The sequence below is a fragment of the Lepisma saccharinum genome, chromosome 24, assembly GCF_977018435.1.
Source record: "Lepisma saccharinum chromosome 24, izLepSacc3.1, whole genome shotgun sequence".
Lineage (NCBI taxonomy): Eukaryota > Metazoa > Arthropoda > Insecta > Zygentoma > Lepismatidae > Lepisma > Lepisma saccharinum.
The window spans coordinates 39,002,019-39,021,739 of NC_139252.1; the positions used below are offsets into that span (position 1 = coordinate 39,002,019).

At 39.7% G+C, this 19,721-nt stretch overlaps 1 protein-coding gene across 1 annotated transcript in view; it reads left to right on the forward strand.

Moving 5' to 3' along the window:
* LOC145978231 (acetylcholinesterase-like) overlaps positions 1–17,964 on the forward strand; it is a 176,947-nt gene extending 158,983 nt beyond the window's left edge. The window contains exon 6 of the mRNA XM_083110706.1: positions 9,593–17,964. Within this exon, the coding sequence (XP_082966832.1) occupies positions 9,593–9,705 (113 nt within the window). The 3' untranslated portion in view covers positions 9,706–17,964. The remainder of the gene's footprint in view (positions 1–9,592) is intronic.
* Positions 17,965–19,721: the final 1,757 nt, after the last annotated feature.

The window sequence follows — 19,721 nt, forward strand, 5'->3', positions numbered from 1 at the left end:
GAATTTCGTAGAAATGTAAATTGTTATTAAAAACATAAAACATCTTGCCCACATCGTCATTCAGTTTCGTCCAAATGCTGTTGAGGTGAATGATCAACAGACCGTTGAGTTTAGGTAACACGGAAGGTAAGACTTCATGATCTGGTATGGTTTCCATAATGATCTGTTTTTTGAAACCGAACAAATTCATAGGCATGCTGGTTATTTAAGAATACGGTCAAAGTTTTTTTTGTAATGACATTCAAAGTGTTTTTTTTTTGTTTTGTTTTGTTTTTATGAATCTTCTGTTGAAGATGGACATATGTTGCAGGTTTTGCTTTTTGCTAAGCGATAGTGCCCCCACGGCAATGTGTGAATACCACACTCGAGGACGCACCTCTTATCGTCATCGGGGTCCAGCGCAATTTTTCTAACTTTGTTTGTGATCAACACATGGTCGACGCTCTGGATGCGCTGTTCTTCTCTTAGAACCGACGACCTGGTCTTGAGGCAATCGACGAAGTCCTCGAATGTGAGATGCTCCCGAACCACCTGTCTGCCGACACCCTTGGCCTTCTTGGTAACGCTGCCCTCGGCTTTGATGGCATAGGCCTTGGCGCGAAGACCTGCAAACTCGAGAATTACATCACCGTCCTTCTCGTCTTTGAGTTTGCCAGGCACCTTTTTGTTGCGGGCCAGGATACCATACTTGTTTTGCTGGGCATAGCCCGAGGTGTCGAAGAGGTTAACCAAAGATGAAACTGTGGCTATATCCCCGTACGCGTCGTCCGTGCGAACGTGGTACACCAAGCTGTCCGTGTCCGTGTAGAGTAGGCTAATATTGTCGTTATAGTGCTGGCGTAGTTTCCCATAATATATTTGAAACATGTGCAGCTTGCTCAGGTCTAATACTGAGGCGCCAACATAAATTGGCTTGTTGAGCTTCACCTCGCCCTTCCTCATATGCACCAGAGCAAGCTGTTCATTATAAATGGTCCTCGATTTGAATAACGGGTTTGCTACGAGCCTGCGACATTGTGCTTTGTTTGATATTAGCCTCACATCTACACGATTCCGCACATTCTCCATGGTTTTCCCGAACACCGCATTGTTCATAAGCTTGAAGAAATCCTTATCAAGCTCGGACGTGGCTGCGGTGCGGTGTTTGGTGTTGACTTCAATATATGGACGCAACCACGGAGAATGCTCGAACTTGAGGATGCAGTGAACTGCGTGGACCGCGACCCCTCGCTGCATCAGCCACCAGAGATTCTGGTAGTGCAGGACGTAATTCTTCTTGGGCTCGAAATCCATGACGAGCTTCTTCTGGTTGGAATCCGGTGGACACTTCAACTCGGGTGCAGGGGGAAGATCGCTGAACAAATCCTGCAGCTTCTCGGAGAACTCAAGGTCCACCTCGGCGAAGAACCCATGTTCCGAATCGTCGAAACCTTCAACGTCGAAGTTGGAAGGGTCAGCCCACTCGAAGCCTCTAAAGGGGAGTGGCTGCATCATGGAGTGTCCGTAGAGGTTATTGACGTCCGTGTACATGATGTAGCTGGACGGTTGTGAGGGGTCGTAGCCGGTGGCCATGTGGTGATTGTTGGCGTGCGAGTGTCGCTGCGACACCTGGACTATTCCACCCCGCACGGCACGTTCCACAAACAGCACCATGTCCACGTCCGAAAGAAGCTCCAGCTCGATCTTCGTCACCAGAAACATGGCTGACCACGCCAGTCCGGGGAGACTGTAGAAGTAGGCAGGGTCCAGCTGGTAGATCTTCATTGCGGTCGCACGGAACGTCTGGAACACGTCGGCGAGGAGCGTCACATCAAGTCTGAGGTAGGCGTCGTGGTAGTCCCCGAGAGTTCGACAGCCCAGCTCGCGCCACATGGACTGGGCATGGTGATATTCTTCGTCGGTGATGTTCGAGCCTCGCAGCTTGCTATAGAACTTCGCCTGGGGAGGTAGCGACGTCTCTGCGAACTTGGAAGGGTCTGTGATGTATTCGTAGGGATAGACCCCCTTACGCTTGAAGAGGCCGGCGTCCAAGTTCGGAAAGTTTTCGGAGGTAATGAGCATTTGCCCGTCGCTAAGCTTCCCTGCGAGAGCATCGAGGCTGGCCGGGAGGAACCTCAGGGAGTCGAGGAAGCGAAGCTCGACGGTAGAATGTGATCCTGAGATTCGCACCCACTTGCTCAAGCTAATGTAACGCTCCTCGTTCTGCGCCAGGACGTTGATTCGCATGTCGTCGTACCCAAGATGCTTGACGAGGTGGTGGAAGTCGTATCCCGAGCCATTATGAAAAAACACAGGGATGAAGCGCGGGTCCCGGGCCATGAGGTTGCATCCGTTGCACCAAGGACCAACATACCTACCGTTAAAGTGATCATGGTGTTGGACTTTACGGTTGTTGGCGGTGTACTTCTTGTCGCAGACAGGGCAAGCGATGGCCTCGTCGTGTCTACGCTGATCGTCGGGGGACAGTGGGAGCATAGACTTGGGGGCCAACAGTACCTTCCCTATCTCAATGGCTTCGACAACCATCCTCTCGAGGAAGTGTTTGGCTGCGTCGGGACCACGGTACACGTAGGGCTCGGGGGCGATGTGCTGGTCACGTCGCACCACAACGTATGCGAAACTGGATGCCTCGTGGAGTTGGTAAGGGGTGGAGGAGGAAACTTCGGGGTCGGGATCGCAAGTGGACAGGGGTTTGAGGAAGGCTTCGAAATCCGCGATGATAATAGCGGGATGCTCTACCATGGCACCGTGCATGTGGAAACGCTCCACAGTGCCAGGTTTGGGTAAGACTGCCACACCTGGCTCGTTGGCATTGCAATAGCGCTTGTGGTAAGCGAGCTTCTCTGCAGCGATGTTGGAGCCTCGAACATGTTGGTAATTGTGTTGATCCTGTCCGTCGAACATTGACAAGCACCTGCGACACACCTCGACGTGGTGACTATCTCTGCTCCGTTGGCTCGAAACAAGTCTAGAGAGGGAACGGATAAGGGTGTAGTGGTGATGGGTCTCGTCCTTGATGAGCAGAAGGTGAATTTCTCGAGCGCCATCAACGTTTACGTCGCTCACCCTGATGGGGTACACCGCATTTTTGTCAGAGACCGTAAACGTTGATGGCCAACCGCGCACGAACCTCAAACTTTCGAATGTCCGAAAGCGCCACCGGGTAGTCGATCCCAGCCATCGCAACTTCCAGCTCTGCCTCGTAGGGTAGGTAGTGGTTAACTCGGTGTGGTTGGTTTTTCCAGTGGACAGGGTGTAATGCTGCCAGAACACACCATACGAAGCACTTGGCGTCACTGTTCTGAATGTTCAGGACGGCCTTCTTTGCCGCAATGGTAGGTGGTAAGGGGACGTAGCTGGAGCGGAGAGAGGTATGAACTTACAAAGTTTGACGCACAGTTCGTGGGGTTCGCCACACAGCGAACCCCCCGACCCCTTAGCTTGATGTTCCTCTTGTTTGGTCACCAGCTCCTCTGCAAACTGGTTGTAGATGACCTCGAGGTTGTCGACATACGCCAGATGCAGCGTCTTCGCCTTGGTGTTGTGGCAGAAGCTGTAAATTTCATCAGACGGCTTCTTGTACTGGCAACGTAGCGATGCGTAGAATTTGGTGGAGTGCGTTGCAAGCGCATCACCGAGGATGGAAATAATTTTGGCTTGCACGTTCTCCAAAAAGCTACGCACGTCGCATGAGCCCTCCGAAGTGAGGACAAAGTCCTCTAACAACCGCTCGAAAGCAGTCTGGTTCGCTTTCGCCACAGGCTTGACACGTTTGGCGGATGGTGCATTGATGGAGGCTGCTTCTGCCTTCCTCTTGGTGGAGGTCGAAGGCTGGGCCCCAGATGTATTTTTGCTTAGACAATTAAGCTTATGCTTCTTGACATACGCAATTGTGAACTGTTTATTGCATCCGGAACATAGTTCAGTGGCAGCCAAATGCTTGCCTGGCACGCAGGTACGACAATGTCTTGCAAAATGTTCGCTTGATTTGGTTCTCTTGCACACAGGACAACTTTTCATGGAGAGCATTTTTTTTGGGGGGTATGTTTATTTATATGTGATCTGTTGGTGGTAGAGTGTTTACAAAAAAATGCCTTACGAAAAAAATTTTGTAGGCTAATTCTAATTAGTGTTAGTTTGAGGGGTTTATTTATATATGGGTGGCGTTGTTTTCCTCAAATATGTGTTTTAATCAACCCTGTAAAAAAAATTTAAAAAAAATATATAAGAAAAATATGATTGTAGATAGAAAAAAGCACAATAAATATTGTATGCATGTGTAATTCTATTTAGTTTATTTTTTGCTAGACACGAATCTTCTTCAGATTTTATTACCCATTAGTATATTTTTCTACCAATCTAGTAGAGGTATGAAACTATGAAAATATACTTGTTTATATATATTCTATTGTTTCGGCTGATATAATAGCAAATATATATATATATATAGCTATTTTGAAATTCTAAAACTTTCAGGTATACTTATTTTTACATGCAAACATACATCATAAAAAATTACACAATCGTATTTTTTTTCCATACACACATTTTTTATTTTCAGAAAACAAAGTTATTTTCGATTTTTTTTAAATCAAACAATAAACATTATTTGTGTTTATAGTATTTGTCGGGCAATAGCAGATAAAACAAGAATGGGTTTTCTACGACCCATAGTTTACGAGTTACAAAACAACTTAGAAATTACATCTTGAAATTTAAATTTAAAATAACTCGAAAACAGTAAGCATTAATCATTATGTTTCCAATAGGTTGTAGAGTACATTCAATTTTTTTATCAAATGTCATTAAAATTTTCGAAATAGGGTAAAAACTAAGCCAGCAAATCAAGTTTCTCAAAAAATAAAAAAATTGTCTATATTTTCGAAACTTGAGGGGGTGGAATCGATTTTATTTGCTAGTCGTATAGTTTTCGTCAAATCCTATCCAACAAACCTAAAATCATCATCCTAGGTCAATTAGGAACCAAGAAAATCAATGTCTTGGAAAACATCTTAAGACAAATATCTTAAGAAAATTTTCTTGACAGACCGGAAGTAACATCTTGACAGACCGGAAGTCGACTTTCTTAAAGATTAAGACAAATATCTTAAGATGTTTTTCCAAGATATTGATTTTCTTGGTTCCTATGGGGCCTAGAACCACGCAACTTTGGATTATGTATATACCGTTGTTTTTTCCTACATATTCACTAGGGCTCGAAAGTGCGGTGGTTGTGTTGTTGCCTTGTAATCAAGAGGTCCTAGGTTCGAACCCGATAAAAGTACATAGTGGTTCGGATCCTATTTTAAAAAACTGTAGGCCTAGTCCCGATTAGTTTTACTGTGCATATGTGAATATAGGAAAGTACAATGCAAAGTCAGCAATGTGTGATGTGGTCAGCACCAAATATTTTAATTTTATATGTATATTTAAGTTCCGTGCATAAACATGGCAGTCTTCCTATATGCTTTTATGGTATGGTGCTATGCACAAAGGAGCACTTTATTTAAGCATATTTAACTTCTCTTTCCATCTCTCAATCTATTCATATTTGACACGGTCATTGCAAGTCGGCCATTTTGTTTACGTAGCAATTAGGCTTAAAAAAACTTTGACACACTCATTGCAAGTCGTCCATTTTGTTTACGTAGCAATTACGTTAAAACACTTTAAACCACATTATTGCTATTTTTTTGTGAATGCTTGTTGTGATAAAAAAAACATAATTAGATATATTTTATTTAATTTTATGTTTAATATCTTTTCTGTGTATAAAACTAAATAATAATAAAATTCGAAACACTATATACCTCCACTAAATATCAAACGCACAAAAAAAAACAGGCTAACACACGCAAAATTATACTGGTCTGCCAGACGCCAGAGCCTCGTTACTCTACAGTCCAGGGTTGGAAGTGAGGTTAACTGTTGGGCGCCTTACCAGAAGGTCGCCCCTCTTACACCCCGCATATTGCTATTTTGTATATGCTTGATGTATATAGTAATATGTAATAAATATATATATATGAAAAAAGCAAGAAAAAAAGGAGAGAGATACATGCAACACACTCAAAACTTGTATACTTTCTCTATCTCTTTTTGTGTGCTTTGCGAGTATATATTCCTTCCACAATATGCTTAAGAATTGTTTGGCTTTTGTAGAGAGTTTTACCTTTTATCTACAATTCCTTTACATTTGTTTGGCTATTACAGAATCAGCTCACAGAAGCAACACTACCTATTTATATAACACAAAGCCAACTCATGCAAGCTAACAAACAAATTTACTCACGTTAGTTAATTTCAATCACAATCACAATCACAATGTTCTTCTTGCAGCTCACAATGTTCTCCTTGCAGCTCACAGAGTAGAATGATGCTTTATTAGTCAGAATAGAGGAAGCTCGCTTGTGTGATCTCCCGTTACATGTCCGCCTCTCGCCCCACTTCCCCTAGTTGTTATAAAATGGCGACGGAAGCGTGTACATGTCCCTCTTCTCCCCGTCTTTTTTTTTTGGTTTATGAATAGAAGCAGGAAACTTGGTTCTGGCGGCATCAGTGATGGGTAATGTGAAAGTCTGTGACGGTCTAATGTTAATGCCCTCGAGCTTCTAGTTTTATTAGTCGAGGAGTAATATGCAGGTTAACAACGTGGACTAGTAGAAATCCGCTCTGTCAGCATGAAATTCCATCATTATTGTTAGCTTTTAAAAAAAACAGGAAGTACATCCGCCACTGTGAATAGCCAGAAATGCTGCCCCCCTCCCAGTCATCCATCTCTCTTACAATAGTGCGCGTGCGTGTGTGTGTGTGTGTATGTGTGTGTGTGGCACATCGCCCCCGAGAGAGAGAGGTTTACAAAGGTCACGATATACGGAGTTGGAAAATTACGATATGGCGCATTCGCTCGTCACTGTTGCCAGCCATAAATCTCTCTCTCTTTTACGGCAGTATATATTTGTTGCCGGCTCTCCTTGTTTAGTGTGTGTATGTTACGCCAGTATATAAATTGGCTAAGCCTCAAAAAATAGTAGCTTTTGCTAAGTAAAAAAAAGGCTGTAGGTAGGCTGTCGGTTGTTTAACTCTTCCTCCTCTCCCTCTTTCACCTCTCTTTTTTGTAAAAAGTTATGGTAAAAGTACCAGTAGGTTGGCAAAAATTGCTTTATGCACTGTAACTCAAGCCTCAAGCAAAGTTGCCAGCTCCTTGCTTTAGGTTAGGTTAGACCAAGAAAAAAAAAGCTGTAGGTAGGCTGTCGGTTGTTTAACTCTTCCCCCTCTCTCTCTCCTCTCTCTTTTTTGTAAAAGGCTATGGCAAAAATGCCAGTAGGTTACCAAAAATTGCTTTATGCACTGTAAAACAAGCCTCAAACAAAGTTGCCAGCTCCTTGCTTTAGGTTAGGTTAGACCAAGACAAAAACCTTGGTGATTTTTTTCGAGTAAGATGTTGGCAACACTGCGAGTCCCACTTTCGGTTGCAGAACTCTCAAGCAAGATTGCCAGCTCCTTGCTTTAGGCTAGGTTAGACCCAAAAAAAAACCTTGGTGATTTTTTCGAGTAAGCAGCTGGCAACACTGCCAGAAAATGGCGCTCATGCCTTACGAGACAAATCCATTAAGGCGAGCGCCACCGAGCGCCATTTTCGGTTGGTGAACCGGGTTGATTGGACTACTGGCACTGACACTGCTACACTACAGCCACGTTACTCAAACCTGCAACAAAAAAACTTGGTTAGTTTTCCAACATTTTGGCACCCCTTTCACATCTCTACATTGCATATAGCGGGTATGAATAAAGTTTGTAATCAGGGCAAGACTTCTGGGACACCCTGTATATATAAGTGTGTGTGTGTGTGTGTGTGTGTGCGTGTGCACATTGAAGATGACATCAGAGGGCGAACGATCTTTATTCTCATGTTTATTGATGTTAAGTTCTAGTCGTGAAGGAAAGCACCTCCCTGAATCCGCCTGTGGAGAAAACTAACAAGAAAAAGATACAAAAATACACCTTTCGCAGTTCAAATACTATTTTGTCCCTCTTTTGAAACATCAATAACCGAAAATGTCATCAACCCTAAGAGATCAGGGAACTTTGTTCAAATTATGAACATTGTGAATTACTTCATAACACTTGGGATTCATAATTAAAGAATTGGTTCCTTAGTTCCAACAATGTAACGCTATTGACAAGATTCATTGCATAACTGCTTCCTTTAAGTTTTAGTTAAATCTATCCTATTGATATAACTGTAATATTAATCCAACTTCAAATAAATATCTGAATTAGTGTGCTGCAGGAAGAGCATTTCGCTCGAGCGCCAAATGGTTTGCACCAACGGCGCTAGATATCGTACGGAATCGAGAGCTTCTACGCTCGAGCGAATAACGCTCGAACATGAAAAACGAGCGATATACGCTCGAAACCCAGTAGAACACGTATAACTGTAATTTGTCTCTGGTAGTGAGGCCTCAAATACGTATCGTGAGGTGAAAGACACAGTGAAATTGTAACTTAAGTAATCACAGTCATCATCTCCATGTCAAAACGTAGTGTAGTCTATTTTACCAATACAGTGATATATGAAAATGAAAGAGTTGACTGTGGGCTGAAACTGCAAGAACGAATATTTTCCATACGATTATTGTCACATTAAAATTATATTCCATTGCTAACGCTCGAGTGTGGGGGACTCGAACGAGTAAGAGCGAGCGAAAGTGGTCTCATGCAGTACTCTAATCTGAATCTGTATATTTCAAATCGCGAACATAATGGTAACGATTAGATAAACCGGAAACACATTTCTTGAAATTTACAGGAGATAAGACGAGAAAGTACTTACGGAATTTAGTTCTTCTGGACTTTCTGAAGCTGGGGAAAGTGTTTTTTCGAATCGTGCAACTTATTCGGCCTGTAAATAATGTCATTTTCGACATTAATGTATCTCCGTTGCACGATAGCTCGTGCCACCATTACCGTCGACTACGTGAATCAAATGTTCCGTGCGTTCGATTACGTAGCCCCCTGTCAGTGTAGCAACCAAGCGGTAGTTTTACAAGATGACGTGTCAGTGGGATTTTTTTTTTCAATTTAATTTTCTATGTTTGCCTAACCTAACTGAACCTAACCTAACCTTCCGTGAATGGTTTGTGGATCAATTTTCACTTAAAAACCTTTTGTGAATAGTTTGTGAGGCATTTATCGGTTCATAGGTTTGGAAACACTGCACATCAGCTGACGATACTGCATATCAGCTGACGATAGACAACGTGAGTCAAGATTTGTCCGCCGAATTAGCAATGACTTATAAATAATTATAATGTTAAAAAATAACGCTTTTTTCATTGAAAGAAAAGTGATCCCAAGTTACGAAATGTTCCGCTATGCATATGAGGTAAGTAGAAATGAATTTTATTTGAAAATAAACGAGTTAAATGTGTTTCCGGCATATCTAACTGGTACCAACATAATTTATGCTAACCCCGTGTGCGCACCCGTCTGTGTTCGGAAATGCTTTGGAATATGTAAGACTGTAAGAATTGTTTGAAGTTACTGTGACCAGTTATTTCATCTACAGTTTCTTTTTTTATTATTTCAGAGACGAAGCACGGATGTACTGCCGGTGGAGACACAATCAACAGCATCAACAGTACTGTTGTGAGAGGATTCTTAATAATGCTTGCACTGATTCACCTGTTCTATATTTTGTAGACTTTCAACAATGAGAGAAAAAAAAGTAGAAGGTATTAACAGAAATAAATGCGCCTTGTTAGATTGTTGAGGCAAAGAAAATTGCGTAAAAAGCACAAATATTCAATAAATGCAATCAGGAAGATGAGGGTTAAGATAAAAGCATAAGGCTTACAAACAAATGACGTCACAACATGTGAAGTCAGAGGGTTGGTGCATTTCTCTAGATGGCACGCTCTGATTGGTTGAAACTAACAAGTCAGTGTTGCCAGAAAGAAGTAGAACAAACTTAGAGAAATAAAAAAAATGATTGTAGAAAAAATCGAAAGGTTTAAACAAGATGCGATAAACACACAAGCCCATCTCGTACTCAATATAGCGGATATATTATGTAATACATAACACTTTTTTTTCGCAAACGCATTACTTGTAGCTAGATAAAGTGCCTGTAAACTCCCACTGTAACTATCAACCAGTTTTTTCATAGTGGTGTGACTTCTCGCCAAAAAAAAAAAATTGTAGTAAATGCAATGCATACATATATCAATGCTATACATTATTCATAATGAAGTTATATATACATATAACACTTTTTTTTACGTTGTAGTACATTGTATGTCAGCCATCATTATTTGAGGCAACAATCGGTAGTTGTGAACTAGTCCACCGCGTGTAAACAATCGCGGATTAATTGTTAGTAAGTTTGTCTTAGATATAATGTACTGTAATACATGTAGACATGTGATTTCAACAGCAGTCAATAACAAATTGTTCTACACTTGCAGGCAAGGCTAACAGTGTTTGCAACACTGGTTAAATTTCATAAATTTAGCAGAAGAAAATAAAGGGTACTATTGGGTATCTGCCGAAATTAATCCTTGTATTTTAGGGTGAAAATTAGCTATATTTTTAAATTGTTGAAAGATTTTTATGGTCGTACTTTAGGAACTCCTAGAGTAATTTGGAGAGCCTAATATGGCAACACTGGAAATTTTCATTTGTCTTTTTCCAGATAAACCCCTCCTCTTGCTCACTGGTCTGGTACCAAGTGAATAACATATTAGCTTAGCTGTATTAGTGAATGAGGTTAAGCAATGATAAGGAATGGAAGTTGCATGGATTTACTTCTAATGGTACGCATCTGTAACAACGAAGATTCAACAATGCTTCCGATCTTGCCGCTGTAACGTTCAGATGGTCGATTGTTAAGATGGTTACAATGCTAAGTTTTACGGGAGAAGAGGAAATATTTAATGAAGCCAATTGTTGCAATAAGAGTGCAATTAGTGACAATGTATTCAAAGTAATAACTCTTCGCAATAACGGTAAGTTGTGAGAAAATTACCATTAAAGCAAAGTGGCACATTTTTACCTAAATTTGTCCGAAGAGGTAAGATGCTATTATTAATTTTCTTTTATACTATCCTTTCTCTCCTCTCTCTTTTACACTACTTCCATCTCTCCTCCCTCCCCTCACGCTCTCTCTCCCTGTCATGCACACTCCTGTTTTCCTCGGTGATGTCCCAACTCAGGACGTCCCAATTCACGAACTACGAAAGTTTTACAATTCAAGAAATACGAAAGTTCTCAATCCAGGAACTACGAAAGTTTTACAATTCAGGAACTACGAAATTTCTCAATTCAGGAACTACGAAAGTTTTACAATTCAGGAACTACGAAAGTTCTCAATTCAGGAACCGACATTTTCACGTGGGATGTTCCCAACTCAGGAACCGCTGCCTCGGGAGGGAAGGGGGAGAGGTAAGGACAGGATTCTGAGAAGCTCTTATCGTTACTGCAAGTTGCCCTGAAATATAAGTACATATATCCATTTGCAGGAAAAGTACGGGGGGTTTCTTCTTCCCTCTAATTTATTTTGAGTACATTACAGATCTCTTGCTTGTAGATTAGGTTAGGTCAACTATTTCAAACGCCAATTCATTCTCCCCCGAGGCTATGAGTAGAACGCCCTGAGTTGGGAAGACATTTCGCTGAAGATCAGTTCCTGAAATGGCATTGTATTCATTCGAATTTCCATAGTTTCTGAGTTGGGAAAAAATCTTCTCTTTCCCTCCCAATCTCTTTCGCTCTCTTCCCCTCTCTCTCTCTTTTTCTATTACATTATCTCCTGCCTTCCCCTCTCACAGGAGTTTTCTTCTTTGCTATCCTTCTCTTTTCCCTTTTTCTATGATCTTCTTTTCACTTCTCTACTTTCTGTGCTCGTAACACTATTTCTCTTTACTTACGTTTCATCTTCCCTTTCGTACTGCTTCTTCTCCTATGTTTCTCAATGGGTCTTCCCTCAAAGCTTATATTTTTATAGTATTTGGCTGTTTATATTCCATTTCTCCTTATTTCATGTACCCAGGTACGCATTGTTACAATATTGTATTTTGGTTTGGCAATTTACAACTAGCTTATTTTAGGAACTACCTTATGCGTAGGCCGAACGCGACTCTAGCATCTGGCCTCACCAACTGCACCCGCTCAATGCTTTTTCCATCTGCTTGCGCATGCGCGTTGTCACGCCACATTCCTCTGCGCAGGACGTTCTTTTCTCCGTCTCAGGAGCCTGGACTCGAGAGGGTTCGTCCAATGAACGCGTGTGAGGGGAGAGATTGCAACGCAACTGCAGCTACCAGACGCTTGCTCCGTTCACTCGCTTTCTCCCCTTCTCTACCGTTATGCACGGCGTTGTTCCACAAACTCCTAGGACGTAGTATAGTAGACGATCGCTACCTAGGAACAACATTAAAAGCACGTATGTTGCGTACGTAAGAGAGCTGCTATATCTTACCAGATTCTAGCTCTATCACTTTTCCTCTTTCCTCATTTGTTGCTTTCTTGTTCTCCTCTTGCACTTTCAATGCCTTCTTCACTCCCTCACTTCATAAAATAAACTTTATATTTCGAGAAAACATATTCATTTCTTCCTCTACGATTCATTTCCTCTTGCTCCATTTTCGCACAAATAAGGCAATGAAAAATATCGAAAAATGTTTCATCACTCAAGAGAAAGGTATTGAAAGAAGCTGAAGAGTTCTGAAGTGGCTAATGAAATGGACCTGAACAGGTTGTTGATCCAAATTTTATTTTACTTCCTCCAATTTCCTTCCAAACGTAGTCACTGCCACTTATACCATGCAATAATTTTCCTTCTTCAAAACTTAATATCTTCTCTACGGCGCTTTAAAGTGTTTAATTCTGGAATATTAAGCGTTGGTATATATTTTCAAGCAATATGTTGCTATCTCCGTGTGGATATGTAGATAAGTACTGCGATGGTAGAGTGAGATTACTTTCATAACATCTCTTGCTGTTATGCATTTGTAGCTTGGAAGCGAGTCACAACTTCCGAAGCAACCAATCAACATATGCGCTGCTGACGTCATCATAACCCAGCACCAATCGCTAACCTTCTTGTTCACGCTATAGGCTCGCTAGTTAAACCCGCACAGCTTGCGGGAGATGTTAGGAAAGTAGTGTGACTATGGAGGCGTTGCCAGTGGGAAGCAGAAGTTATATTGAGGTTTTGGAATGTTGGGACAAACAAATGCGACCACTTTCATTCTCTCTTCCCTCCCTTGTGTGTGTTTATGACTCATTCTCTATCTATCTCTCCCTCAATTTGCTTTACTTTGACCCTCTCTATATTCTCACTACGTGTGTTCTCCAGAATCTCTTAGTTTCCCACTGAGTATTCTAATTCTCTATGTACCACCTGGATGGCCAAACAATTCCCTTATCCATTTCATAATTATATAATATTATAATATAATTATATATTACAATAATCATTCATGTTTATCGTCACTATGAGCCTAATTGGCCAAAAGCGATGTAGAAAAACAAAATGCAAATATATACTTTCTCTCATTCTATGTATTCGTCTCTCTCCTTTTCTCTGCATTCTTGCTTCACTGTCTATATCTCTTTCTCTCTCCTTCTCAGTGGGATTAGCCTCCCCCTCCTTTAAGGCAACTACACCTCTTCAATATGGATAACAGCATGGGCACCCCAAAAAATTGACACCATTAATTTCAAATTAGAAAAAGAAATGCAAAAACTCATAGTTCATAATGACATTAAAGTTCAATCATATTCCAACTGAATAAACAATGTAACAAATGCATTAGATCGAAAAGCTCAATTGCAACTCGTTGTATTCTTATAAAACATTATAAAACCTCTTTCGAGTAGGCCTCATCTCCAGGAAGGTATCAACTCGGGGCAAGCCCAGGCACCTACCGACCCGTTGGGTGAGATGAGTCAAGGCAAATGGATAATAAACCTTTTCCTGCTCCCACAAAAATAGGCAATAGTTAGGCTGAAGAGTTCGATGAACTAACCGATCTCTAACTACTATTTGAGTGATGCAACTCGTTGTGTTCTACTTATTAATCCAGATTATAAGTAGTTCAATTAGATTCTCATCTGCAAGATCTCACAACGTAAACTCCATAACTACAATTTTCCCCTAATTTTCGAACATTTTTCTTAAAGGAGACGTGTAGAAGTTAATAGCAAACGAGAATAAATATGAGCATTAACATATAAACTGTATGAAATGTAAGTAAATAATGAAGAACACGTACGTAGGAATGCCTGCCATCTAGTGGACCGAATCGAATAATTTGTCCAAGGATAGAATATTTTTTTTTAATATTGAGAAAGTAATTGTGACTTCCTTTTTTCCATTTTTCCATCGTCTATACAAGGATTTTCTTCAATATTCATGTTCAAATCGGTATATTTAAAAAGAACTCATGAACCCAAAATTGCCATTGGCTGTTACATACAAAAGCGAGAGAGTGTTGAAAATATGTAACCGCGAATAAGCGTGCATCCGTTATTGAACCAAGACTAATCTTTGTTTGCTCGTTAAGAAGCGAACCAACAGGTACAACCCAGAAGTTAAACACAGAACGCCTTGCTCCGAGACTGGGACACATAAGTTCTTCGAACTTCGTGCGTTTGCCAACTCGTAGCAACTGGAAGAGTGGATCGGTTCCTCCAGCTGCATGACCAGTTCTTCAGCAGTCACGCTGAATCGCAAACACCCAATAACAAATAGTCTGATGTTTCTTCTTGTAGGGCCCCTTTTACACTTGTCTCAGCCACAGACCGAATCTCACAATAGCGCAATAATCTTCCTTCTAATGCACTGGTGAGCCAACTTGACTGGTCAAGTGGATAGAGTCAAACAGTCCGACTGAATTCCTGTTCCTTTCCTCGACTTCATAACTACTCAACGTAGCCGTTAATTGAATACCCCCCGCAGTCCTCCATGAATTGGAATCATTGCTTACCTATTGTTCGATTCTTTCTTTTCTTTGTATCGCCTTCCTCGTTTCTCCTTCATTTCTGTGTATATGAATCCATTTCTCGCTTACTTCCTCTCCTGTTGATTATTCTTTTACTAAACTTTCACCAGTTTTCTCCTTTACTCTCTATCTCTCTCTATCCCCTTATCCGTCTATCTCTATTCCCCCTTTCCTTCACTCACTGCCTGTTCTTCTCTCTCAATCCTTCTCTTTCTTTCTCTTCCCCTTTGTCTTCCATTCTTTCCCTCACTCCTCTTCTTTCTTTCTCTCCCTTCCCTTTATCATCCATTCTTTCTTTTCTACCTGTCCTCTTTTATCTTTATATCTTCCTCTTTATCATCAATTCTTTCATTTTCCCCTCTCTTCTTCTTTATTTCTCTCTCTTCCCCTTTGTCAACCGTTCTATCCTCTTCTCTCTCTCCTCTACTTTCTTTCTCTCTCTCTTCCTCTTTATCATCTATTCTTTCCTTTCCTTTACTCTCTCCCCCTGCTTTCTATTTCACAACGCCCTGTACAAGTTTTTTAAAAATATATATATCTCACTCCAGAATAATATTTTGATTTTCACCTCCCCCCCTTTCATCTCTTTAGATATTCTTTACAAGCGCCCATGATGCGATGAAAATCTTGAAACCACATCACAAAGCATAAGTCATATGATAAATTGATTTGTTCATCGACATAAACACAAATGTTGTAAATTTCTATTTGATATTAGCGATACAAGTGTTTTCTATCATCTTATTTTATACTTTCCTCGCATTGATGAAAGATTAATAGTGTGTTGATCAACCACGAAAGAAAATATTTACTTTAACGGTAAATTGAATTCAAGGCTCCTTACGCTAACCATTAGGCCCTAGTGTCAGTTAGTGTAAGAATTATTATGAAAAATTAATCATTCACTACAACCTTAATTAATTACAGCTTATTGCTAATATTTTGTCAATAGATCCCAGGTTCGATTCCCAGAGGAAGCTGACTACACAGGGGTTTGGATCCCACTTTAAACTGTAGGTCCAGTCTCGATCAACCTATCGTCACCAAACTTTTGTCTAGTATTATGGTTTTTGATTGATCATTATAATATCACTATCTGGCGAATGACGTTTCAGTAATGTCTTCAATGTTCTTTTTATATTTTAAGTTCCTGCCTCATACGTCACAATATGAAAGCCAGTCTTTTGTCTTAATGACATAACATCACTGGAAAATCATTCATTCATTACAGGTCAATAAGGTTCACGCAATTAATCTCCACCGTTGAAACTTTCAATCGCGATCCCACGTAAAGGAAAAAAGAAAATATTTTCTATATTATCTACACAAAAATCTTGTAAAACAAGTTATTATATCTTTACAAATGTTAGGTGGAAGTGAGCCAAGTTTGTCCTTTTCTATAGGTTTTGTAACTAACTACAATGTGTTAATATGAACATGATATTTATTTTAAGAAATGGTGTCCGTTTCCTATTTTTATACATTAACCCCAAATTAGAGTATCAAAACATTCGGGATAGAATATGAAAAAAACACTTGTTTGAGATACAAAAAATAAATTGATCGTTTTAACATTTAAGAAATGCTTAAAATCTGTGGAATTTTCTCGCAAAGTTTACAAGCAAATATCCTATACGTTTCGTAAATAATCAATTTGTTCATGTAATAGCAGTCTGCCCAACTGATTCATTTCGTATAGAGCAATGATGGTAAATTACTAATTTCTTTCCAATAAGTACTGAATGCAATAACATCATATAGTCGCGCAAAATCCTTTTTAAATATTCTAAAGAAGTGCGCGCGTTTTATAACATATTATTGCAAGAACATGTGAAAAGCTTCTAATAACAATAACTGAAACTTACACAATTACATTAAGAAGAGTGAAAATGTATAATATGCACAATACCTCGATACTGCTTGTCGTCAATGTTCATGAAACCTGAAAAGAGAGATAAATTATTTCAAATTTATCTTATTACAACAATATTAGTGTAAAACAGCAATATTGTGCAAGTTTGAGAATACGCAGACAGTCATTAATGTGGAATATAAACAGAATTCATTATTCAAATGTAGGTAAGATCTTACAAATTTTGAAAACTTAATATTCCTCAACGTTTTTTACTACTTTCTAAATGAACAATTACAGGGATTTCAAATGAATTGTTGAGAACAACAACAATACTGCAGGAGTGACATACAAGAAAGGTTCTATTCAGAGCTATGTTACCTCTTCATAAAGAATATATTTGTGTATGTATATATTTAGTTAACAATTAAGTACATTAATTGTAAGGTACCCATAACACATATCACTAGAAGCTAAACTTTAAGCTGCAGAGGACCAATGTTGTACATATCCTCATTTTCCATAAGCTTTAATAGTGTTCTTAAAAAAACCTATATTTTAAGACACAAAAGTCTTCGGTTGGTATTAGATTGCGTACATATGGATTTAAGCTATGAATATATCAGAAAAATCAGTCACATTTGTTGTGATATTTTGAGGAGTGAACGTGTTTTGTTACGTGTGTGTCGAAAATGTGTGTAATTAGCAAACAAGGAACAATTTTCAATCACAAAAAATTGAGATATCATTATTTTTGACAACTATATATAAGTTATATATTGTACAGAGACAATAGTTTTAGATTATATTGTCTTTATGTGTGCGTGTGCTTTAATAAACAAATAAGGCAATCTGTAAATGTACTATATGTATATATATGTTTAACTGTAATGTAAAAGTGTTGAGAATATTGTGTATAAAATTGTTGACGTTTCATTGTAAAAATGCACCAATTTTTCACACTTCATATGCACTTGTGTATATTTATTGCGCCTATAGTGGTGTTCATGTTTGTGATGTCACAACAAATTCAATGCTCTAAAACTAAAACATATCATATTTGAAGTGTTTGAACTCAACAAATACTTCTAAGATACTGTTGACTTCTACAATAAAGATATTGCTATTGAGTTGTTTACAACTGAAGTTTTATTTGTTTCAGAAATATTAGTTTATTTAGAGTTAATTTTAAGCAGGGTTCCGCGCAATAGTTCATTCTATCACAACATTTTGTGAAGAATGAAGATTGGTCATATTACTGGAGCTTGAATAATACAAACCTTACCCATGCTCACTGGTGTACGCAGGGAGGAGCTGATAAGGCTAAAACCCCTCCCGAAATTTTGAGAAAATAACAATTTTCAAATGAACGTCGCAAAGAAATCGGGAATGCAAACCTCCCCTTAAAATAACACCCAATAACCATTTTTGTGTTTGAACAACCTTTAAAATGAAAGTTAAAAATGTTAATTACAAAATATATTATTGTGTATCCTACACCTTTTTCCATGGAACGTAGCTATGTAATGTCCACCTGTACAATCGCAGTCCCTCCGAAAAAACGTTCCTGCATATGCTAGTGGCCATGCGTAAGTTCATGTGTGGGACACATAGTGATTGGTAGTTCTCTGCTGTTTCCATTGAACAGCCAGTGGCGGCGATTAGAGGGTCGAGGGGGGGGGCAGCCACTTTTCGCCATTTTTGCCCCCGCACTATGCTAAATCTTATATACAAGGGAAATATACTGTATTTGCCCTCCCCCCGATTTTGGAACCCAATCGCCGCCACTGTTTAACACTATAGCTTTTTCCGTTTTGCAACAGAAAAAATAAGTAGCAGTTGCAATTCTTACTCTGTGCCGCGCAGTGGCATACACGTAGTATAAAAGAGGCCGTGTACTAGAGCTCGTAGCACCAAAAGGAGGTCTCCATGAGCAAGTGGTTGTCAGGAGAATTTGTTCACGTTAAAGTTCTCTCCTGGCCAATCGAGTGTTGGAAATAATTATGCATTATGGTTCAACTACATTTAGATGTTAGCAGTGGACACTAGCTGTATGGTACACTAACCTCACTGTCGGATTGAAAATTATAGGTACTCCAGTTTGGCCTCCAATTAAAAAAATATCCAGTAAACCTACATAAAAACGAGTTACATCAAAATTTAGCATATTCAATTCTGCGTTAATCTGTGCTAACCAAATTATTTTTCTGGTATGCCTTCTATTTATTTATTGTCGTGGACCGTGGCAACATCACACGCAAAGGCCCCCAGTGACAGCCCGCTCAACGGACATCGCTGCGTTGCCATGTTTCACGTACATATTTACTCCGTTGAATAAAAATCTGTATAAAATCGGTTTCGCAGTGTGGATTGACAATGACAATGGATTCTTGAAACAGATATAACGAGCTTCAAAACAAGACCAACATTGCATTTGTAGGACTAAACAATACTAAGAAAAAGTTGTTTCGCAAAATTGGTAAGAACATTTTCCTTTTGACAAATTTCAAAAATCTGGAAATTAAGAATTTTGTTTAAAACCTTTGAGCCTGCACCGTACTAAAAATTTATCACGATCGGACAACCCGTTTTTTTATAGAATTTGAAACATAGCTATCGTTTGCAAAACTTAGAAAAGCGGCATTTATATTGTTCTCACGACAATAATGAATAGAAGACATAAGTAGGTGGAACCGTACGTTCTAGAACGGTCCCTCCCCTCTTTTTCTCGCCTTAATGGATTTTTCTCGTAAGGCACGAGCAGTGTTGCCAACTCCTCACTCGAAAAATCACCAAGGTTTTTGTTTTACGCACTAAACTAACCTACAATGAGAGAAAAATGGACAGAAGAAAAGCTCTGG